Raw genomic sequence first — 24,680 nt, 5'->3', positions numbered from 1 at the left:
TGCACACAGATGCATCAGACCTAGGATGGGGAACAACCCTGCAGGTCTACAGGGTACAGCAGTACTGGTCCCCTGCCCTGCAAAAACAGCACATCAGTGTCATGGAAATGACTGCTGTCCAACTAGCTCTGAAAGTCTTCCTTCCCATGGTGTAACTAGGGATACTCCACATTGTGACAGACAACACTACTGTCGTGGTACCTGAACAATCAAGGAGAGACAAAGGCATACCAATTATGTCCTATAACTCTGCAATCTGGGAAATAGCAGCAAAACACAACCTCTTCCTGAAAGCTTCATGCATCCCCTCTCATGAAAACAAGCAAGCGGACTTGCTCAGCAGATCTACCTTTCTGTAGTATGAATGGATGTTGCACAGGTATACCTTCCTACACATAGTCCACCAATGGGGCACACCCACAAGTAGATCTCTTTGCCTCCCCCCAGAACAGACAACTGAACTGTGAATAATTTGATTTGTTTACCTTGTGTTTTACTTGTATTCTGCCTTAACTGCGTATTAAAACTTGGAGAGACCTCAGCTCTCTCTTGTGAGTCGGGTAGAAATTAGTACAGGTCAATAGAGCAGATCAGTTAAAGTTAATCATTTATGAACTGAGGGGGGGCTGGAGCTAGGAACTAAACCTATTTAAGGTGTGAAATAAAACATTTCAGAGCTTTACTAGAAAGGCTCACCCAGACTGTGCTTTATTGCCTTTTTCTATTTTGAATACTGCGATTTGCTTTATTTACCTTGTTTTTTTTACTTGTTTTCTGCTTTTAACTGCCTATTAAAACTTGAAGAGAGACCACAGCTCTGTCTCTTGTGAGTCGGGCAGAAAATGTTTTCCCCACCTTCCTACCCGGTTACTGTAGTATTCTTAAATATCACTGTCTTTCTAGTTGCCTTCCCCTTTTGTTAATTTGACTATATATCTCATTTTCTCTGTTTTTACTGGAGTGTGTGAGTAAGCACAAAGTTATAATTTTGTGAAATCACTCCCCTTCAACTATTTAAATTTATTGGCCATCCTACTGTATTCCATTGTACCAGAATACAAAAGTGACCACCCCCTTTCAATCTGTCTTGCTGTTTTAAAAAGTGACACTCAAACTTAACTTTTTAGAGAGGTAAAACTTGTTACCTACTTTCACATCTAACTCCTCTAGTGCACACTGCCGTGTTTTGGATAAACCATTTTTTTCTTCTTACCTTTAAGCATCCCTGTGACTAGCACTTGCTTTAAAACCTGCTGGAAATTATTAGGAAGTCTTAAACTGATACAAGCACTCAACTCTCCTTGTTAATGAGGAGAAATTAATCGTAGGCACTAAACGGCCTATAATTGCAAAGTACCTTGCTAAGGTAAGGGAGAACAGCTCTTGTACTTTACAAAAAACAAAAAGCACCAATCCAGGCATGTCTAAGGGTCAGCTTCCGGTGATTTCTCCTGCCCACCTGGTGAATCTGGGCATACTGGGGCAATACAGCAATTCACATGTACACAGACAACTCTCTCCTTTTACCACCCAACACTACAACCTGCGAGAGATGCACTCAAGATTGTGCTAGACAGTCGAGGAGAAGGTTAACACCTGCACTACACCTCAAGCAACACATAGCCCTTCTAAACCCACACCACCAACACCCACACATAGCAACACCAAACCCACATATGTGGAGGCCCTTAATAGTAACCTGCCCAAGCAACAAGGACCTCCGAGCTGAAACACAAACACCAGTCACAACCAGAGTGTCAACATAGCTCACAAAACCAGTGTGCAACCCAACAGCAGCCCCTAAGGCAAGACAACGTACCCAACACTTTAGTCATAGGTGACTCTATAGTCAGGCACACGGATGTCCCACTCACAGGCTGAACAAGGAGAAAATTAGTAAGCTGCCTGTTGGGTGCCAGGATCCCCCACATAACACATGCAGTCAAGTCACTCCACAGTAAGTACAAACATGACTCTTGTCAATGTCCGTGTTGGAGTGAATGACTTGAGACATACCTCCCTGGACTACATGAAAAGGAAGAGCTCTCTGATCATGTGCAAACTGCAAAAAGTCACACAGGAAGCCTTTTCCTCTGAAACATGGTTATCCGATGCCCAATTAATGCTCAACCCAAACAAAACTAAACTACTTATCTTCCAACCCACCAAACATACTCAAAACAACTCTTACTTTAACATCACAGCAAATGACAACACCACTATATACCCAACTGAACACACCAAATTGCTAGGAGTGGAAATAGACAAACTAAAATTTGACATTCATATATCCATGACCATGAAAAAGTCCACAAAAAACTAGGAGTGTTATACAGAAATAAGCAATTTCTCACCAAAGCAGCAAAGATTTCAATAGCAAATTCCCACCTTATCTCTACCCTACTTTATGCCTCTCCAATATATACCAACCTAAGGCAATGTGATCTAAACAAGGTAGAGACCTGCTACAACAAAATCGCCAAATTCGCCACAGTGGCATCCTACCGTAGTCACCACTGTCTCTCACTTGCTGAACTGGGCTGGCTTGAACTCCCTCACCTCCTTCGGTGGTATCAACTCTCACTCGCCCACAAACTAGTAAACCATCCACTAAATGTCCCATCCCTCCAGAATCTACTCCAACCCTATCGCACCACCAGACCACTAAGATCCAGCAACAAAAATCACTTGCAGATCACTAAAGCCAATAACTCTGCTGGTGGCGCACTATTCTCTTGCGTCATAGCCAAATTATGGAACTCACTCCCACCCACAATTACCTCCGTACCATCATGCACCCACTTCAAAACTTTACTAAAAGCGCACCTAAAAACATGCTGGCTATGCCCTTGCAACTCCCACTCTAATATCATCCACCCCATCCAACCACTACCTTTCTTTCCACTCCACTAACTACCTTGATTATAGCAAGCTCAGGTGCTCATAAACCTAGTACTTATTTATATAGCAGGAACTTCTCATTGTAACATTTGTTAATGTCTGTTATGTACTTCACAGATAAAGATTCTAGTTGTCTACTGATGTACTATGTTCTTCATCTGTAAATATGTTGTAAGTAATTGCTATGTTAAATTGTTAATCGCTATGTAATCCAGTGTAATTACTGTCTGTTTATTTTACTGTGGAGCTTTTCTCCCCGGGCCTCCGCTGAAAATGGGCCTACGTCCAATCGGACACTCCCGGTCAACAAATATAAATAAATAAATGTGGCCTAGGCAGGTATGACCCTAGCCCTGAGTAGCATCCTGCCTTCGCCCAGAATGATACCACAGTATAAGGACCAAATGATTGTCTTCAACAATTGGCTAAGTTTCTGGTTTCATTCAAAGAGGATCCCAGTATCTGTCTGCCTGGAGAGACATGATCGACAGACCTCGATGCTTTGCCAGAGATGGTCTGCACCTGTCGCCCCTTGGATTCAGGTTAGTGGGTAAGGCTCTTGCCATCCCTATAGTGCCTTTTTTAGGCAAAGTTCAAAGGGCAAAACCACCACTGTAACCGGTATAAGCATGGAAAATCTGAAGGTTATGCTACTCTGTACTAGAAGTCTAAACCTCAAAATGCACGTTCTCGAGGCACTCCTAAAAATGGAGAACATCTATATCTGTGCAGTAACTGAGACCTGGTTCAAGGCTCCAGAGAGCACCCCTGCAATACCAGGCTTCAACTCTTACTACAGTTTTCGGCTACCATACCAGGACCTAAACACTAAAGATGGAGGAGTGTCCATATTCACCAAGGATATAAACAACACCAGGCTAGTTGCCCAACACAATGCGTCTGAAATTCTCCAGGTTCAACTAACACTAGGTAAGACTGCAATCCAAATTTTAGCTTGTTACAGATCCCTCACCATGCCCCAAGATTCTCCCTATACCTTTCTAAACATACTGGAAAATATTAAGATACAACCAAACACCCTAATACTGGGTGATTTCAACTACCCTGCAATTAACTGGGAAAACTACTCATTTACCAACACCTTTGCCCAACAGTTCTTGGAATTTATAAATTCCAACGCCCTGGATCAGCTAATCCTTAGTACCACCATGGGCTCCAACATTCTAGACCTGGTCATTACCAGCTTGGGAAATCAGTGCTGCACACCTGTGGTCACCCCCTCGTTGGTCAGGCCTGACCATAAGCTCACCACCCTTGACATCCACATTCCACCCCCACACACCCCTAGTAAGGAAACCTCCGTAAAAAACTTCTCCAAAGCCAACTTAATGCTACTGAAGTCAGAAGTGACAAACTTCATGACCCCCATGCAGATGGGAACTGAAAGTTCGACTGCTGAATCCTGCACTAAGGCACTGTACAAGCACATCCACTTGTGCATTCATCGTGCCATCCCCAATAGAACCAATACGCTCTCCTCCAAAAAAAGGAAGCCAATATGGTGGTCCCTTGCCATAAACAAACTTTACAACAAAAGGAAGAAACTGTTGCAGAAAAGAGGAAAATCCCAGGATATAAAAAGCTCCCTTACCAGCCTTAGTAAGAAGCTGAGATCCCTCATAAAATCCTCCAAAGCTAGTTACGAGAATAAAATTGCTAAAGATTCCAGAGAGAACCACAAGGCATTATATAGATAAGTCAAGAATCTAAATGGCAATGCTCAGATCTGCTCTGAGCTACAGCAGAATGACATTAACTATACTGATCCCAAGGATATTGCCAATATCTTGGCAGATCGATTCAGTGCAAATTTCACCCCTCCCCTCACCCCTTAAAGGGCCTCTCTCAATACTGAAAGATTTCCAAATTCCTGTAAAAACCGCACTCTCCAAAGCTAAGAGTACAGCATCCATGGGACCAGATGACATCTCCGGCTGTGTACAACATGAACTACAAGATGAACTGGCACCTCACTTAAGTGTCATGTTTAATCATAGCCTCACTTCAGGCTTTGTGCTCACTGAGTGGCGCACAGCTGCAGTTATCCCAGTCCCCAAGTGGGGCTCCACCTTGGATCCCGGGAACTACCGCCTCATCAGTCTGATGAGCCTGATCTGCAAGGCCATGGAACGTATTATCATCGAGCTTATAAACAAAGACATTAGCAACCTTCAAACACTGGACCCCATGCAGTTTGGGTTTGTGAAGGTCCGATCTGGTCTCCTGAACCTGATTGACTTCTTTGACTCCATCTCCAGAGCCGTGGACTAGGGTAAGGTGGTCCACACAGCCTATCTGGACCCTCTCCAAGGCCTTCAACACCATCCCCCACTCTGGAATCATTGATAAACTTGCTAAGCTGGGCATTAATCCCTATGTCACTCGATGGGTTGCCAACTGGCTTATTGACAGAATCCAGACTGTGAAAGTAGCCGACTCCAAATCCAGCTCCAGACAAGTGGGAGTACCTCAGGGTTCAGTCCTGGGACCACTCTTGTTTGGCATCTACTTCTCAGAAGTACAGGCCCAACACTAAGGGACTCTGGCTAACAAAGTTCGCAGATGACTGCAAACTTGGAGCCATTATTGAATCTGCAAATGATGTGGATATTCCACAAAAGGGCCTTACAGAAACAGATGCTTGGTGCCAGAGCCATGGGTTCTAGCTCAATGCCAAGAAATGTATAGTTGTTCCCTTTGGAGAAAAATCCTGTACCCATGTATTACCACACAGGTGGCAGTACACTAAACACTGAAAGTGTGTTGAGACTTAAGGACTCAGGTGGACAGTGGTCTCATCTTCGATAACCACATCTCCACAACAGTCAGGAAATCCTTCACTGTTGCACACGTCATCACTAAGGGCTTTTCATCCAGAAAAAAAGGAGGTCATTGTCCTACTGTAGTCATCCATCATTAGACCCATTATAGAATACAATTCCCCATTTGGTATGTACCTCTCAAGGCATCTTCAACAACTGGAAAGGCCGCAGAAATATCTCACTAAAAGAATCACAGGCCTAAAGCAGATGCCCTATGCTGACCGTCTTAAAAAAAATCTTCACCTATACTCTGTCACATATAGTCTACTCAGAGGTGATCTCTGCTTAACATACAAGGCCATGTCAAGCCCAGAGCTGTTGGACATGCTACACTTAAAGAAATCCCAATCCCTCAGAGACGCACACTACAGGTATGTAAACCTTGTCATCACAATGAATAAAACATGCTGGAGGGATATGTTCCTGACCCAGAGACTTCCCAGACTCTGGAATAGACTGCCCATAATGTCAAGCAGAGTGAATCTTTGTCCCTCTTCAGAAGTAACCTTGATGATTGAATGGGAGATAGAAAATTCATCCTGAGGATCACGTCAGTCACCCTGCTAGACTGGTCCAGGGAAGTAAGTAGTGTGGGAAGAAATAGCCAGGGAATTATGGCTAGGCTTGTATAGGCTCTAGGGCCGATAGCCTAGTACCAACCTATGAACAGATTTTGCAGCAGGACTCGCCACTAAAGAGTGGATGCCTTCAGTTTTTCATGGCAGGGAATGTATCTCTACGCCTTCCCTTCCTTCCCTCTATTTCAGAGTCCTTCTGAAATTCACGAAGAAACGACCAAAAATCTTGCTGATGACTCTCTCTATTGGCCAAGGCAACAGTGGTTCCCCTTTCTGTTTTCACAAGCTAAGGGCAGTCACCACAAGTTACCCCACAAGTTGGACCTACTAACTCAGCAACAGGGATCCCTCCTGCACCCGCAACTGTCTTTACTGCAACTAACTCTGTGGGTGATCAACATTTGATCCCTTTTAGACAACACTACTCAGAAGACGTGCTTTCAGTCCTGAGGCAGGCCAGGAAACCAACTATTAGAAAAAACTGCTTGTCTAAATGGCAGAGATTCTTGAAATGATGTTCTCTGAGAAACAAGGACCCATTTCTCGCAGATCCTCCCCTGGTCTTGAACTATACCTGCAGACTCATTAAGGAGGGACTCGAGTACTCTTCTGTCAAAGTCCATCTTTCAGCCATTTGTGCATTCCTGCCTTTACAGCCTCCTCTTCTTTCCAGACTGGATGTAAAACTTTTCTTGAGAGGGGTCTTGCACATCAGACCACCAAGAAAGCCCATCCTTCCTCCCTGGTACTTTAACTTTGTGCTGGAAAAGCTTACTGTACCTCCTTTTGAGCCCACCAGTACAGCACGTCTCCAAATGTGCACATGGAAAACCGTCCTATTTGTGGCCATTTCCTCTGCTATAAGAGTGTCTGAATTACAGGCCCTGATGGCTTGCCCTCATTAAACCACCTTCCACAATGAGAGGGTTACCCTACAAACTTAACCCCTCCTTTATGCCCTAAGTAGTTAATGAACCATCCTTAAACCAGTCTATTCACAATCGCACCTTCTTCCCCTCTCTACTAACTCTGCAGTGGCTTCTCCATTCCCTAGATGTACCTAGGCAACTGAGATTCTACTTGGACAAAACCCAAGTCTTTCAGAAATTCTGACCAACTGTTCATTTCCTTCCATCCCAGTGCCTTGGGTAAGGCAATCTCCAAACAAACTATCTCCTGGATCAGAAATTCCATCCTTTTTTGCTACTGTCATCATCACAAACCATTGCCTCAAGGAGTGCAAGCCTATTCAGCCAGAGGCATGGCTACCTCAAAGGCCTTCATGAAAGGACTAGACACAGCTTCCATCATGGAGGCAGCCACCTTGTCCACAGTCCATACCTTCACTAAACACTACAAGCTGGGCCAGGTCTCTAGAGCCAGGGCAGGATTTGCTAGGGCAATCCTGCAAGGATTCGTAGAATCCTCCACCTCTGCCACCTCCCAACATTCTTCCTAGCTGTGGTGTACTGTCCCACAGTATGAATACTGCAACATGGGAATTGAAGGACATAGAATAGTTATGTAAAATCTCACCATAACAATAGATGTCCTCTTCCATGTTGCAATATTCCTACCAACCCTCCATCCCCCTGATAAGTCTTCTGTAGTGTATCCCCTCACTTCAGGCCACTCCCTACAGCCCTGTAGGGACATTTGCTTTTTCTTCTCCTTGGCCTTATAGTCTCTTCTGGGCTTCTAGTTCTGATGTCTGCGTGTGCTGATGTCACATTTATACTCCATGGTTTATGGCCCTACGTGTGACATCCCATGCACTTATGGCAGCCAGGCTTAAGGTTTTGTATAGGAGCCGACAGGTCACCAGGGGGTGGAAATCCCACAGTATGAATACTGCAACATGGAAGAGAGAGACATCTATGTGTATGGTAAGATTTTACACAACTATTTTTTTCAAGGGTATGGATAGAGTGCGGACAACAGAGTTTGTGAGTCTGTCCTTTACGTTAGGTGAGGAACACGCTTATGTCAGTTAGAAAAGTTATGTATTTATCATAATGCCAGAGCTGTTAGGAGTTGGTGCATTAGCTGCAATACACACACCCACCTTGGCAAAGATGTTCTGTGTCTGTCTTATTTATACCAACATTTTACTTCAGCATGGCTTCAGTATGTAGGGAGAGCAGTGGAGTGCATTTGGGATTGAGGGAAGGTACCAAGCAGCTTGGAAAAGTTTAGATTATCAGATGGTTTTAAATTCCTGTGAATTTAGTTTTTGAGAGTTAATGCATTATGAATACATTGTTGCAGATATAGGGAACTAGTAAGTACTTCACAATGTGTGGTGCTGAAACAAAGCTTATGTTATAGTTTGAGATATACTATTAGGATGATTTTCATAGCAATTGCAATTTGAGCAGATTATTTTTTAGTTATTAAACTGAAATGAATTCTTTCTTAAGGAGGATGAGCCTCAAGAAGATGCGAAAGAACTGCATCAAGGAAAGCCGTATCACTGGAGAGACTGGTCAATTATAAGAGGAAGGGATTGTCTTTATATATGGAGTGATGCAGCTGCCTTAGAATTGTCTAATGGTAGTAATGGATGGTTTCGATTCATACTGGATGGCAAGCTTGCCACAATGTATTCCAGTGGCAGTCCTGAAGGAGGATCAGACAGTTCAGGTATGGTAATATGTCAAGCTTATTATGCTTTTTTCTCACTTGAAGGTATTGTTTACAGGGAGAAATATTTAGCTGAATTTTATTAAATCTTTCCTTTGCAAAAATTTGTGTATAGTTTGGAATTTCCAGCTGGATACAACTCATTTCATTGGAGCGGAGACAAATGTACATGTGTTTTCTCATTTCAGAATATTGCATAGTAGATGTCCTGACTGAAATCACTTTTGTAGTATTTGTAGTGAATGGGTTATCACCGCTGACATCCAGCTGGGGTAACAAAGCATTACCTTCCCAGGATCGTATGACTGTTTGACTTCAACTTGTAAGCCTAGGGGTGTTTAGGCAGATGTCTGAGGATAATTTCCCAGACTGTCTTGCCGCCACCCTGAGCTCAGGTCATTTTTCCGTCAGACTGATCATCGTTTGGTAGTTGGAACTGTTGCTTCTTGTAAACAGGTCGGTACCCAGTTGGGGAAACCTTCTTGTATTTTTTTTTAAAGTATTTTTGCTTACTGGTATTAAATGTCAGCCTGAAGGGGTAAATGCAGTGCAGTAGGCAGATTCTCTGCAAAAACACCCAGTATCTTTTCCACTTAGGAGTGGAACATAACTATAAGGCCTGTTCTGTTTGCCAGTCATTTGTACCCAAGACATACAATCTGGTTTTTCCTTGCTCACTACTTTTCTGAAGACCCAGCAGCTTAAGAGTTTGTCCCACTCCATGGTGGCAGATTCTGCCTCCCCAGACATAACGTAATGCTTAAGAAGCTTAAAAGACCTAGGCCAGAAACTCTGTCATCTTCTCGTTCTGACGTACCTGCTGAGGTTCGGAATCTGTCGTACATCTGGTTCCATCTTGTATGCTCTCTACTGAGACCTCGTTGGAGGCCCGTGTAATGTTGGAGGCTTTTATGTCTGTGGAACCTGTGGAAAAAGTTGAACCATGTATCGTCATCTTGGAGGGATCCAGTGGGCATTCTCCGGATACTAGGTAAGGAGGAGATGAGGTAAACTTATTGAAGTGCGTCAGGGATCTGAGACCCCATGCTTGGTTCAGATGGATAGCACTCCAAAGAAATTCCAAAAAGTTAAACTGAATAGGCAGACTTTCTCAAGACCTGTTTAAGGCCACTGTGGCCCTGAAGCCATTATTCTTTTCTTCCTAGCTCCCACCTCAACCCACTACTCAAGAGGTTTATGTGGATTCATCTTCTAAAGATTGTGAGGCTTCTTATCATACCTCTCAAAAGTACAGAATTCCTCTGGTTTTGAGTGGAAAATAATGGGGTGCCATGAATTCCTAAGTGGCCCTTTCAGTTCCCGATATTTTCTATTTTTTTTTTGTACTTATTTTTTTTCACATTTAAACTCATAGCTGATGTCTCTACACACCAGTGTATCCCTCAGTGTCAACATGCAGGGCTGTGCGTGATGACATCAACTTTGTGAGGCAGACTTTAGCCTATCTGACTCTGTCAGACCACTGTCGCTGTTGGAGTGTGGAGACTCCTCTGGGACAGTTAATTATAATACCAACAGCAAGCAGAGCGGTGCGCATTAAAATTTAATCAAGTTCAGCTTCTGCTGCAGCAGATTCGGGCAGCCCCCCCAGCCACCCACCCATGTCCGCTCCAGCAGATAAGTAAAAAAAAAAAAAAAAAAAAATTTTAAAAAGCACGTAGCATATGTATGCCTAATAGAAACTGCAACAAAGGAATAGCAAATTATTCTGCAATCTGCTGCAGCCTGCACACTTGACACTTCTTTTATTGTTAAAATAAAAAATGTTAGTACTTTCATTTTTAACTTTTACAGCAAATACAGTAGTAGAGGGATGGATGATTCAAACTGTGTGCAAAACATAGCAAATTCCCCAGATGTTCATCGTGCATACAGCTGCAGTCCTTACATATGGGTTCTCCTGCCATCAGGCGGGTCCTCGGTCGGCCGAATTCCAAAGTCTTGGTCCGGCGTCGGTTGTTGTTGCCTTCTTCCCTGACGTCAGTGCGACAGGGGTATATAAGACACAGCCGACGCCATTTTCTTCAGTCTTTTTTGCCGCGCGGTGCCCGAAGCAGAAGCAGTTCGCAAGTGCCGGTCGGCCAGCTCCTGAAATTACGAAAATTTGGAAACCGAAGTCGTCTTTAAAGCTAAGTACCCCGTTGGGGAAACTTTTCTTGCCTCAGACCGATGTCAGACAAAGTTAACAATTGTATTTCTTGTGGGAAGCAAATAACGCATAAGGATTTCCATTCCCTCTGTATTCCTTGTTTAGGCCCAGACCATGACGTCTCGGGCTGTCGCTTTTGTGCTACCTTTAATAAACGCACTATTAAGCGTCGGGCGGAGTTCGCCCAGCACTTCTTTGGTAAAGCTTTTAGCTATAAAATGTCGTCGGAGACTCCGACTACCGTTTTGTCCAAAAAACGCAAGGACAAAGACCGACATGCGAGGCCCACGGTCTCCACCAACACCACGCCAAGACCGGCTACACGTGGTCCGGTTCTCAGTGAGGCGCCTACGCAGCCCCTGACTACGGACAACGCTTCTCTGGCGGTGTCCTCTGTACCCGAGACCGAAGGTTCCTCGGCCCACACTCTGACTACAGCTACCGAAGCCACTGTGAGTCCTGAACCTCTTAATGTGGACACATCTACTTCCACCCATGGTGTCTTCAGACCTTCTTCTTCCTTTTCCATCAAGGCCTTTACTAAGTATAAATCAGCCATTCACTCCCAGAGGCCTGTTGCACAGGGCCCATCTACAGGCCCCATGCCTAAAAAGCAGATGCTCAAAATGGCTGAGGATTTAATTACTCTTATCAGGGGTTCCCAACCCCCACCAGACAAGAGACCCAGACTGGAGGAAGAATCTCCCTCTTCTGACCAGGGCTCCATTATTTCAGAACATTTTGATGGAGGAGCACTCGTACTCCCCTTTTGAAGATTCTGATGCAGAATGGTCCATTCCTTCTGTATCCCCCCCATAGGATTTCTCATTCGGGGGAAACCTTGCATACCTTGAGGGAACACTTCCATTGGGAAGGCCAGGATTTTTCAGATTCAAAGAAAAGGCTTAGGGAATTTCTTCTTCTACCTCAACACAGGCCTCTGGCGATACCTCCTGTCTTGGACATACTTGATGATGATTACTCGGAGGCTTGCCTTAATCCGGATTCCCTGCCTCCAGCCCAGTTAAGCCTGATAGGTACTACAGAGTTCCTAACTCGCACCAATTTCTTTACAAAAGCCATAATGCTGACCCAGAAACCATTTCTCAGGGACCCAAGGGAATGAAGGCCTCTACTGCTAAGAATCCATTACCTTCCGAAAGAGAGTCTAGATCCTTAGAAAGGTGGGGGAAAAAGGTATATACCTCGGCCACTCTAGCCATGAGGGCCTTAAATTGTCAGTTCCATATGCTTAAATATCAGCAGTTTCTTTTATCACAATTAAAGAATAAAATGTCACAACCTGAATAACCAGATCTGAAGGAGTTGCAGGATATGATGCATAGTGCAGAACAAGTGGGTAAGCACACCTTGCAATGTGGTTATGATGCTCTAGAGGCCTCAAGTAGAGCTGCAGTTACAGGATCAGTCATTCGTAGACATGCCTGGCTTAGGGAACAAACCCTGCCTGATCATGCCAAGGCTAAATTACTAGATGCTCCTTTACAAAAGGATGTATTATTTGGTACTAATGCTGAGGAAATACTAAGGAAAATGGAAGAAAAAGCTAAATCTATGCAAACTGAAGGCTTTTCTACAGGTACAACCACCACATTTTAGTAGAAATTGGCCTACAAAAAACTGGTCCTTTCCAGCCACGGACAACCCCCAAAGAGGTAGATACAGACGCGGAAGGGGCAGAGGACAATCTCAAGGATCATATAGAGGCAGACAATGGCAACCTCCAGCATCAAGAGGTGGCGAAGACAATGCACAGCAATACAGAAAACAAACCCAATGGCTTTCCCCTTTGCATTCCAAACAAGGCTCAAGTGGCAGCACCCTTGGGAGGAAAGCTGGCATTATATTCAAAGAATTGGCATATTGTCACAAAAGACAAATGTATCCTGGACATTATAAACAGAGGCTACAGATTTCATTTTCACACCCTTCCAAAAATGAGAGGCATGCCGAACCTGCCACACAATCAAAGGGCAGAGGCTCAAATACAAATTTCAAAGCTCATGGACATGAAAGCTATTCAAGAGGTACCTACTCACGAGCAAGGTCAAGGGTTTTATTCCAGACTATTCCTGGTACCAAGGAAGGGAACCGATTGGAGACCCATTTTGGACTTATCCATCCTAAACACATTTCTACTAGTACCAAAATTCAAGATGCTCACCTTACAGCAGCTTCTTCCCATGCTGGGCAAGGGGTCTTGGCTGGTAACATTGGACCTCAAGGAGGCATACCTGCATGTCCCAGTCAGACAAAGCTGCAGAAGATGCCTCAGATTTCTTGCAGGTTCAATCCACTATCAATTCTCTGCATTGCCCTTTGGCGTATCTACTGCGCCCAGAGTATTCACGAAATGCCTGGCATCAGTAATTGCCTACTGCAGACTTCAAGGGATACAAATATACCCTTATTTGGATGACTGCCTGATCTAAGCGGACAGCAAGCGCATACTTCTGGAACATCTGGCTTATGTAACACAGTTTTTGAATTCTCTGGGATACACAGTCAACAAAGAAATCCAGGCTAACACCATCTCAGAAAATAATTTTCCTGGGTGCCAACTTGGACACAAACACCCATATGGCCTATCTTACGCCAGAAAAACGGGCAACTAACTCAGTACTTCAAGATACTAGCAAATTGTACCAGGCTAACTGCAAGGAAAATCCTGCAGGCTCTGGGATTCATGGCATCTTGCATTCTTCTAATCCTATGTGCAAAGTTGCATATGAGAAAACTTCAGTGGTACCTAAAAAACATATGGTCTCAACACAGCCACAGTTTGGAAACAATAATACCACTAATTCCATGTTTACAAAAGGAATTTCTATGGTGGGCTCAAGCATGCCAAACAAACGCAGGTCTACCATTCAGCAAGCCTCAAGCAAATCAAGTCATCACAACAGACGCCTCAGACTACGCCTGGGGGGCACACATGACAGACAGGTGCATTCAGGGCAAATGGTCCCAAAAGGAAAAGCACCTTCACATCAATCAAAAGGAAATGCTAGCAATGATAAATGCAATTACAGCTTTCAAGTACCTCCTGTATCCAGGACAATTATTAATAAGAACAGACAACACCACAGTAATGTGGTTCATAAACAAACAGGGAGGAACACATTCATACCCCCTGTACAGGCTGGCCATGTCACTTTGGAACAGGGCTCTGGAATGGCAAATCGAGCTTCAAGCACAGTACGTGCCACCAGGTATGGAAAACACGCTGGCAGACAATCTAAGCAGAAATATGACAGACCCTCACGAATGGAAGTTACATCCTCAAGTGTTTACAAAGATAATCCAAGCCTGGGGAAGGCCAGACATAGATCTCTTTGCCTCCCACAAAAATCACCAATTGACAAAGTTCTGCTCAAGGACATTTCATCCAAAGGCCTGGAGAGTGGACGCCCTTTCTTTCAGTTGGGCAGCACAAAAAGTTTACGCCTTTCCACCTCTTCCTCTACTGACCAAGGTGCTTTTGAAAACAAGAGCAGACAGACCAAAGATGATGCTGATTGCTCCAGACTGGCCAAGACGACACTAGTACCCACTCCTGAGGAGCCTAACACATTCTCCTCCATGGACCCTACCTCTAATGCCTCTCCTTCTGACAGCACAGCTACAAAACTCTTCACAGTCAGCTGAAAACACTCAGTCTGGCTGCATGGAAAATTCCTCAACACCACAACAGAACCTTCTTTCCAAGGAGGTACAGGATGTCATTTTGGAAGCCAGAAGGCCATCTACCAGAAAAGCTTACTCCGCAAAATGGAAACTGTTTTGCACTTGGAATGGGAAAAAGGAATCAGGATCCTAAAAAACTAAATTTGCCTCAGATATTACAGTACCTAACTGAACTGCTGAACAGTGGACTGTCATTCTCCTCCATTAAAATCCATGCCTCAGCCATTTCTGTAGAATACAACACTGATCCACCCTTATTCTCTCACCCACTCTTAAGACAGTTCCTCAGAGGGGCTAAGAATATAAGACCTCCAAGGAAGCAACCAATCCCAGCCTGGGATCTTAATTACATACTGGAAAAATTAACATTGCCTCCCTTTGAACCAGCTGCCTCAACAGATTTGCAATATTTGTCCTGGAAAACAGCTTTCCTTCTGGCTATTACCTCAGCTCGTAGGGTCTCGGAATTACAAGCCCTCATGGCTGTGCAGCCCTTTCTCATCTTCCATCAGGACAGGGTTTCCCTACAAACCAACCCGTCATTTATGCCTAAGGTAGTATCCAGGGTAGCTTTAAATCAGGCCATACACCTACCTACCTTTTACCCCAATCCTCAAAACAAAGGGGAAAGGCTGCTACATTCTTTAGACATCCATAGACAACTGCGTTACTATTTGGACAGGACAAAGCTGTTCAGGAAATCAGAACAACTCTTTGTGTCCTATGCTGTAGGAGCTCAAGGAAAGCCAATCTCCAAACGGACAATTTCAAAATGGATAGGCCACTGCATACATTTTTGTTACTTCTTTCATGGTAAAACTGTGCCTACAGGCATCAGACCCCACTCCACAAGGGCCACAGCTACCTCAGCAGCCTTCTTCAGAGGAGTTCCTGCCAAAGATATTTTGGAGGCAGCCACCTGGAGTTCGGTGCATACCTTCACTAAACACTACCACCTACCTTTATACTCCAAAACAAGAGCAGGCTTTGCCACTGCTGTGTTGCAGGGCATTCTGGCTCCTCCTAATTCCACCTAGTGCCTACCACCCTGTGCGTAGCTTTGGGATTCTACCCGTATGTAAGGACTGCAGCTGTATGCACGATGAACATAGTACAGCTTTGTACCTACCATAAATGTAGATGTTCGAGTGCTAATACAGCTGCAGTCCAGGTTTCCCTCCCTCCTTCCCCTCTTGGTACAGGCCTAGTGGCTAACTCATCCTCATAAAACCTGTTTGGGTTATCCTTCTATGGTGCATTTGCTTGCAACTACTGATTTTTGATAATATTGCATTGCATGACTATACATAGATATATAAATTATGTATTGCCTTCCTTCTGGGGGGCACCTGACATCTGGGGCAAGAAAGACTGAAGAAAATGGCGTCTGCTGTGTCTTGTATACCCCTGTCGCACTGACGTCAGGGAAGAAGGCGACAACAACCGACGCCGGACCTAGACTTTGGAATTCGGCCGACCGAGGACCCGCCTGACGGCAGGAGAACCCATATGTAAGGACTGCAGCTGTATTAGCATTTGAACATCTACATTTATGGTGGGTACAAAACTGTACTTTTACTACTTTCTGTTGGCAGACTGTGTTCTGCTTCTATATCTGCTTTTCCAGGTTTCGTCTACATAATGAAGTACCATGGTGCCTCCCAATCCAGGTCAGAATGATGGAACTTGCCAAAGAAATTCTTAATGCCAAGAAATTGAAATATTTGCATCAGATATTAATGTTTTGCCTTACTGAGCTTAAAATTCCTTTCTAGTATCATTAAACGTGCCAACATCCAGTTGAACAGTTTATAGAAATTAATGTTGTATACCTCTGCTAACACGATTTTGACGTGTTTGCATGTGCACAGGTGTGTACGTGTTTGTCCATCCAGTTATCTCTGTATGTGTACACACACATGTTTATGTAGCCAGCACGAGTGAGTAGGTGAATTAGAAAGCAAGGTGTGTGCTTCTGTTTGTGTCTGCCGTGCACACTTTTTAATTCGGTCATTAAGCACATAAATACAACTGTCCAGCATTAGCACTGGGGCAGTCCAACAAAGCTGATGGAGAACTGAATAATTACATTTGGAATGCTTCTGAGTTGGCTGCTGAAACAGTAGGACTTGTAATTTATTCCTCTGCTGTGCATTTCAACTTTGTCTCCTCCTTCCTGTTCGTGTCTCTCACTCACACACACACACACACACACACACACAAATGCGTCATAAATATATGTAAACATTGCATTTGCTGCCAGAGAAGAAGTCTACAACTTCGAGTTCTACAAACCATACACCTTTTATGATGGGTTGAAGGATGTTTTAAAGCAAAGCAGTTAAGCTAACTGAAAATCGAGGTCAGTGAAACAAAGTAAAACATACAAATCAATGTCCTGTCTAAAAGTCAAACAACCTGCAAATGTTAACCTGAAAATAACACTTAGGTCCCTTGAACCTTCTAATGACATCACATGGGATAAGCTACGGAGCAATTAATGAGTTTAAAACACAGGTTTTAGCACCTTTTTTCCAAGGTTTGAGGTTTTGCGTCTAAAACATTCAAATGGAGCCAAAGAAACACTAGTTATGTGAACGGCTCTATACCAGCACTGATGATTTTACCATATTTGTGCTTCAAGGAACTGATTCAAGAAGCTGAAATAGTTCTGCTTATATTTTATGTTAATTATTTTGTCTTTCTGTTTTATTTGCATTTAAATGTTGGTATCCCACAATTCCATTGAAGTGGGTGGGGTTACAGAATAGTGTATGGAAATTTTGTTAGAGTACAGATCTCTGGCCCGTTGTACCTACTTTTCGTGTGCCTTTGTCCAGATTTTTGATTTTTCCAGATTGCGGTATGCTTCTGGTTCAGATCATTCCCTGGCATGTTCATCTCAAATCTAGTTCCCCCCTGACCAGGTCTTTTCAGAGGATGAACATTCTCTCTCCTGACTGTCCTGTGGAATAAACTTCATTTCGAGGAACAATATTAAACATGATTAAACATTTTGAGTGGGAGTCTTGCAGATTACAGATGTTCAGAAAAGATACTACACCCTCTTGAAAATTGTCACTCCCACCCCTTCTCCATTTCCCCTGTTCTTGAGTTATTGGATGCTTTTAAATCCACCTCTGCTTTCCCAAAAGGCCAGACAGATTGTATGAAGTCCTTGATGATCTTAAATTCTTATTTAAAAATACTTTCGGACCCCTCTGCAGTATCTCTCTCCTGATAAACCTAAGCTCCTACCTAATGCCAATGTCCTCCTTTCTTTCACACAGGGTTAGTAGGGGTATGGGTAGGTAAGGTAAAAGGTTTATACCTCTTCTAGTTCTGCTTTTAGGGATATAAATTACTAAACCCAAGTGATCAAGTATTTGACTTCCATCCTGAATTCCTTAAACAAGGTAGTAGTGGACTTACAAGAGACTGTTTCTAAACAACATTGTCTTTATTTAATCAGGCTATTCAAGTAGTCAGACAAAGCATTAAATGTAGTTATGATGCTGTTAAGATCTTGTCCAGAGCAAGTGCCACTGGTTCTATTCTCTGCAAGTATGCATGGTTGCACAGTCATCCCATACATGAGGACTTTTTTCTTTTGCTGACCAGGTTAGTCCAGCTGGGACGGTAGCCTATTTTCGTTGGAGACCGGAGGAGAAAAGCTCCACACACACAAATAGCAGTTACATTCAAGTAATAAAAATAGGACTACATTCATGCCATAGAGGAAAATTAAGAATTGCATACATAATAAGATGAACACGTAACTACATGTTCATGCAGTAATGTAAAATGAATGATTAACATTTAGCATAAAAACAGTTAAAAAAATCATTTGCAATAGGGCATCAGAAGGAAGAAAAATAAGCCCCCAAAACATCTAAATAACTTGATCAAAGTGGTAGAGACTGAGAAAAGAGTGTATAATGTAGAAGGGTAAAAATAAGTGGGGGGATGTATAGGAGAGTCGAGAGTGAAAAACAGTCATAAGAGAGAGGATGGGTGGGAGTATAGTATGTAAGAAATAGGAGATGTGGTTTAAGTATTGAGTTGCTCAGTGGCGTAGCTAAAGTACTACAGCATTAGTTGTAGGAAAAAAGTAATATTAGTGGGAAGTATGTTAGGTAGGGTGGTGACAGGTGCTGGTGGGAGTCTTTGCAAGATGTTTTTTCAATTCTCTTTTGAAATGGATTGGAGATTGAATAAGCCCGTAGTTTAGTTGGGAGCTTGTTCTAAGTTTGAGCTAAGGAGCATTTGTAAAGTATTCTACCTGTTTTGTTAGGTCTGTAGGTGTCACGTAACATTTAGTCAGCACTGCGAAGAGGAAGAAGGTTTATTTAGGGATAGGGTGGACAGAGAAGGACAGTCTACAGGTTTATAAAGAAGTCAATCCAATAAAAGAAAAAGCTTGGTGTCCGACCATAAAACACTTGAATAATGAACCTTCTGAATCCACAAGATTCTTTCTCAGCACAACATTGGTACTTTTTAAAGTGTTATATTGGTTATGTTAGTTTCTTAGCTCTTTTGTGTTTGTCGGTTCTGTTTGCATAAAATCAACAATGTTAGTCAGTTTAAATATAAAATGCCAGCCAGTCATATTTGAAAAAACAGTCCTCTAACCAGTAATTAAAATGCACTGCATAAATAACACTACTTAACCTAGTCTAAAAAGCGTTTTAAAGCATATTAAAACATGTATATTAAGATACAGAACCCGGAACATATACAAAGCATATAAAAATGTGCTATCAAAATGTGTAGTATATAAAACATATAAAAGTCCATGTAAAAACATATAGAAGACATGTAAGGAAATTGCATTTCATACATATCTCTGCTTCTTAAGTAATGGATGTTATGTTGTTGTCCTGTCTTGGCTTCCTTCATTCTGTTCTAGTTGCGTTCAGAACCGATCCTCTGTTCTGACTTGCTCATTTAAAAAAGCTCGAGGTCTTCAAGTAGCTCGTGGCTTATACCCTATCACATGATGCTCTAGGGAATTCCCCAGAGCTAGTTTGCTACTAAAACAGATCAGGTGCTTAAACTGGCTGTGGCCAAGTGTTTTTTATTAGCTTATTTTTTTCATAGTACAATAATATTTCACTTCTCTTTGTTAAAAAATAGTTAACCTAGTTTACCTCCTTTCTTAATATAATGAACTTAGTTGACCGTTTTCTGCTGTTTATCTGTGGCCATCGTGTATGTTAAGGCCTAATTTCTTTTCCTCACCTGTCCCAGCTTTGTGTGCTGTATAGCTAGCTATTCCTTAGACTCCTTTTTGAGTAGTAGTTTTGATAGTTGATAGTTTAAATTAAGAGGGTTCTTTTAACCTGGTTTTACAGTGTGTGTTAGTAGTTAAGTAGAGTGTTGGATTAGTGGTTTGTTTTTTCTTGCTATCCAACATTTAGCATAAAACCCGAGTGTTCTGTGTGTTGCATCCATATATATATATATATATATATATATATATATATATATATATATATATATATATATGTGTGTGTGTGTGTGTGTACAGTGCATTGAAAAAGTATTTGCCCCTTCCTGATTTCTTATTTTGTGCATGTTTGTCACACTTACATGTTTTAGATCAAACAAATATAAATGTTAGACAAAGATAACCGAAGTAAACACAAAATGCCGTTTTTAAGTGATGATTTTATTTATCATGGAAAAAAATTATCCAAACCTACATGGCCCTATGTGAAAAAGTAATCCCCCCCCCCCTTGTTAAATTATGAAGTAACTGTGGTTAATCACATTTTTGGGAAAGTGAAATTCAGTTTCACTAGCCACTCCCACGCCTGATTACTGCCAGACCTGTTGAATTGAGAGATCACGTGAATATAACCTGTCAGACAAAGTGAAGTAGGCCAAAAGATCCCAAAAAGGCAGACATCTTGCCGCAATCTAAAGAAATTCCGGAACAGATGAGAAACAAAGTAATTGACATCTATCAGTCTGGAAAAGGTTACAAAGCCATTTCTAAAGCTTTGGGCCTCCAGCGAACCATGGTGAGAGCCATTATCCACAAATGGAGAAAACATGGAACAGTGGTAAACTTTCCCAGGAGTGACCCGTCTACACAAATTACCCCAAGAGCGTAGCGACTACTCATCCAAAAGGTCACAAAAGAACCCAGAACAGCATCTAAAGAACTGCAGGCCTCACTTGCCTCAGTTAAGGTCAGTGTTCATGACTGAACCATAAGAAAGAGACTTGGCACAAATGGCATGCATGGCAGAGTTCCAAGATGAAAGCCACTATTGACCAAAAAGAACATAAAGGCTCGTCTCACATTTGCCAAAAAACATCTTGATGATCCCCAAGACTTTTGGGAAAATATTCTAATGACTAACGAAACAGAAGGTGAACTTTTTGGGAGGTGTGCATAGCGTTACATCTGGCATTAAAGTAACACAGCATTTCAGAAAAAACATCATGCCAACATTCAAACGTGGTGGTAGTGTGATGGTCTGGGGCTGCTTTGCTACTTCTGGACCTGACAACTTGCCGTGATTGATGGAACCATGAATTCTGCTGTCTACCAAAAATCCTGAGGTAGAATGTGTCCAGTCATCAGTTCGTGACCTCAAGCTGAAGCGCACTTGGGTTCTGCAGCAGGGCAGGGATCCAAAACACACCAGCAAGTCCACCTCTGAATGGCTTAAAAAAAAAATGAAATGAAGGTTTTGGAGTGGCCTAGTCAAAGTCTGGACCTGAATCCAATTGAGATGCTGTGGCATGACCTTAAAAAGTCGGCTCATGCTCGGAAACCCTCTAATATATCTGAACTAAAACAATTCTGCAAGCAAGAGTGGGCCAGAATTCCTCAACAGTGATGTGGAAGACTCATTGCCAGTTATCACAAATCCTTGATTGCAATTGCTGCTAAGGGTGGCACAACCAGTTATTAGGTTTAGGGGGCAGTTACTTTTTCACATAGGGTCATGTAGGTTTGGATAGTTTGTTTTCCTTAAATAAAATCATCACTTAAAAACTGCATTTTGTTTGCTTGGGTTATCTTTCTGTAATATTTACATTTATTTGATCTGCAACATTTAAGTGTGACAAGCATGCAAAAAAATAAATCAGGATGCACATGTTGGATTTTGTTTTTTCTATTAGTATTTACCCTGCAAGCTAGCTCGTTTTATTTGGAGAGCTGCTTAGCCCATTTGAGTTAGAGGGCTTTTTCCATTTGTCTTTTTTCCCTATTTTAATATTGTTTTTACCTTTTATAGTGAGATGTTGAGTTCTGCAATAAGTCAAAACAGTCGAAGGATACCAAACCCTGGGGGTTTAAAAAGTGCACTAAGTGCATGCAAAAGTCTATAACAGATCATCATACAGTGTTTGTGTACTGCTTGGAGCAGTACATTTGCAGGAGTCTTGCTCTAGTTGCCACTCGTTCAGTTCCAGGGTTGTTCTTAAGAGAAAGAACAAACTGATTCTTAAAGGATTGTTGAAGAGTTCATTTTCTGAGGTACTAGAAGATCAGAGCCCAAAAAAAAAACAAACTTCTTCCTCCTCACATATTTGACAGATCTGGCAAAAGATCCTCTTTGACTTCTTCAGACCAATCTGAACCTTCGAAAAAATTGCCAAAGATTTCTGTTTCAGAACCGAAATCTGTCGGGTCCGAGAGACCACCTACCTCAGCTTCTCCTGTATCGAAACTGTTGGTATGTTAGGTTAGGAGCCAGTCCCCAGAACTGGGACCAGTTTCTCTGACACAAAGATCTCCAGTCCTACAGGCTGCTAGATCCCCTGCTCCCTCCTCTCAATCCTCCAGGAGCCTTTCTGATAACTATGTGGATTGCGTGGTGCATAGACCTTTTGAGGACACTGGCACTAGCCAAACTTTTTTGGAGCAGACTCACAGGGTTTCTGAACCAAATACACTTGCTTTGTCACCATAGATTCATCCTTCGACCCAGCTCAGGGCTTTGGAGCTGTAATGCATGGAGCTAATAGTAGTGGAACCATTGGAACAGAGACTTGTTCCGGGATCTTCGGCCCCGATTACTGCTCCAACTTACTCTGTGCCATCTGAGCTTGAGGAGTCTGAGCGGACTGTCTCTGGTTGGGTCCGGTGGGGACAGTCTGATCGGATGTTTGTCGGATCCGAACTTTCCTCTCGTGGCTTCGGCATGGGTGAGCTTGACTCCTACATATGTTTCAGAGCCAATCCACTTAGGTGCCAGGGATGTCTTTTGGTTCTTCGGAGCCAGGATCTTCCTCTGATCATGAGCGGGGGTCCTTCGAGGTGATGAGAGCATTGTCCACACAGGCACCTCCACTCTCATATCCAATCATTCTTCCCCCAAAGGCACCAGTGTCCATCCCAGCACAACCGCATCCACACAGACACGGAGACCCACAGCCTCAGGACGTCCCATTGCCCCCCCCCCCCTTTGAAACCTCTCCAGAATACCCTTCTGTAGAGATCCCTCAGAAGAGATTATGCTATAGGAAGCATTTAGACTCCCCAGAGGAGTCAGTCACATCTGACACAGACCTCTATGACTCAGAAGGGTCCCCACGGTCACCGTCTGAAGATTTCTCCTTTGCAGACATCCTTGAGATACTTGGAGCAGTGCCTGGAAGCCCATCAGCTCTTCTGAAGAAGAGTCTGTCTACCTGAAGGCCTTTGGGTCTCGCCCTTCAGCTACTTGGGTGTCTCCGCTTTTTGAAGAACTCATGGGCATAGTTTGTCAAGGCGTGGGAGACTCCAGATTCAGCGGAGCCTATCCCTCAGAGACCAAATATATTATATCCTCCGAGGATAAAACCTTTCTAGCAAAAGGTGTCCCAGTAGATGCTGTGGTGGTGGCAGCAGCCACAAAAAAGGAACTTTCGTAGACATCTTCCTCCAAACAGAGTCTTGGACAATGGACAGACTTGGAAAGCGCACCTTTTCTTCAGCAACTTTTACACTCGGGTCCCTGAATTATCTCTCACATTTTACCAGATTGCAGAGAGATCTTCTGAAGGAGCTAGGAGATGCTCTTCAAGGTTCTGTAGTTGCAGGGGTATCGGATAAAATTTCCTCCCAGCTCTCCACCTTAAATTCCTTTGTAAATTCCTCCATGAAACTCATCTCCTACGCAGCTGATGGAGCGAGTAGGGCAATTGGTTCTGTTATTTCCCTGAGGAGGCATTCATGGATGCGCTTGTGTAATTTTGTGGAACCCTTTAAGTCTTCCTTTAACGCTTCCTTTGATGTTTCGTCATTATTTGAGCCTAAAGTCAGACATCCGTACAAGGTGTGAGCACGAAGCAAAGACTTTCTCTGCTGTAGGAGTCTGTTTTTCCCTACCTTCTAGACCTTATCCAAAAGGTCAAAGGTGGGGTAAAATATGGTTCTGAAAACTCCAGTGTTTTTTTTTGAAGATGCACGTGATTCTTCCCTGGGGGCAGAGGGGGAATCAATAATGGAAGACGCTGGTCATGTGGTAGAGGGGGGACTGCTGAACCAGGGCGACAGGGAATCCTTCCTTGGCAAGCCCTTCCAGCGCTCCTGAAAGGAGGCCTATCTTCTAGTCTCTAGAGGCAGTCGGGGCGGGGGCGCTTACCTTCATGCCTAGAAGCCTGGCTGAATGGAACAAGACACAAATGGGTACAAGGCATCGTATCCAGAGGTTACTCCATACCCTTTTTTTTTCCCATCTGAAATATGAGAAACATCCCAGATGTTCCACCTAATCAAAAGGAGCAGGCAACCCTAGAAATACAGAAGTTGCTACAAAAATGTGCCACCCAAACAGTCCCTGCAGAAAAAATAGGATCCAGAACTTTACTGAAGGTTATTTTTAGTTT

General features: G+C 43.1%; 1 protein-coding gene across 5 annotated transcripts in view; it reads left to right on the top strand.

Annotated features, from left to right (window-relative positions):
* HECTD1 (HECT domain E3 ubiquitin protein ligase 1) overlaps positions 1-24,680 on the top strand; it is a 4,301,832-nt gene that overhangs the window by 646,556 nt on the left and 3,630,596 nt on the right. For all 5 annotated transcript variants that reach the window (XM_044073821.1, XM_044073824.1, XM_044073822.1 and 2 more), the window contains exon 7: positions 8,743-8,965. In XM_044073821.1, coding sequence (XP_043929756.1) covers positions 8,743-8,965 — 223 coding nt within the window. The remainder of the gene's footprint in view (positions 1-8,742; positions 8,966-24,680) is intronic.

This window comes from Protopterus annectens, chromosome 6.part0 (genome assembly GCF_019279795.1).
Source record: "Protopterus annectens isolate FY-2018-M chromosome 6.part0, PAN1.0, whole genome shotgun sequence".
In the NCBI taxonomy this organism is placed as follows: Eukaryota; Metazoa; Chordata; order Ceratodontiformes; family Protopteridae; genus Protopterus; species Protopterus annectens.
Note: the sequence above shows the minus strand (reverse complement) of the source record. Positions and strands in the feature narration are given on the sequence as shown.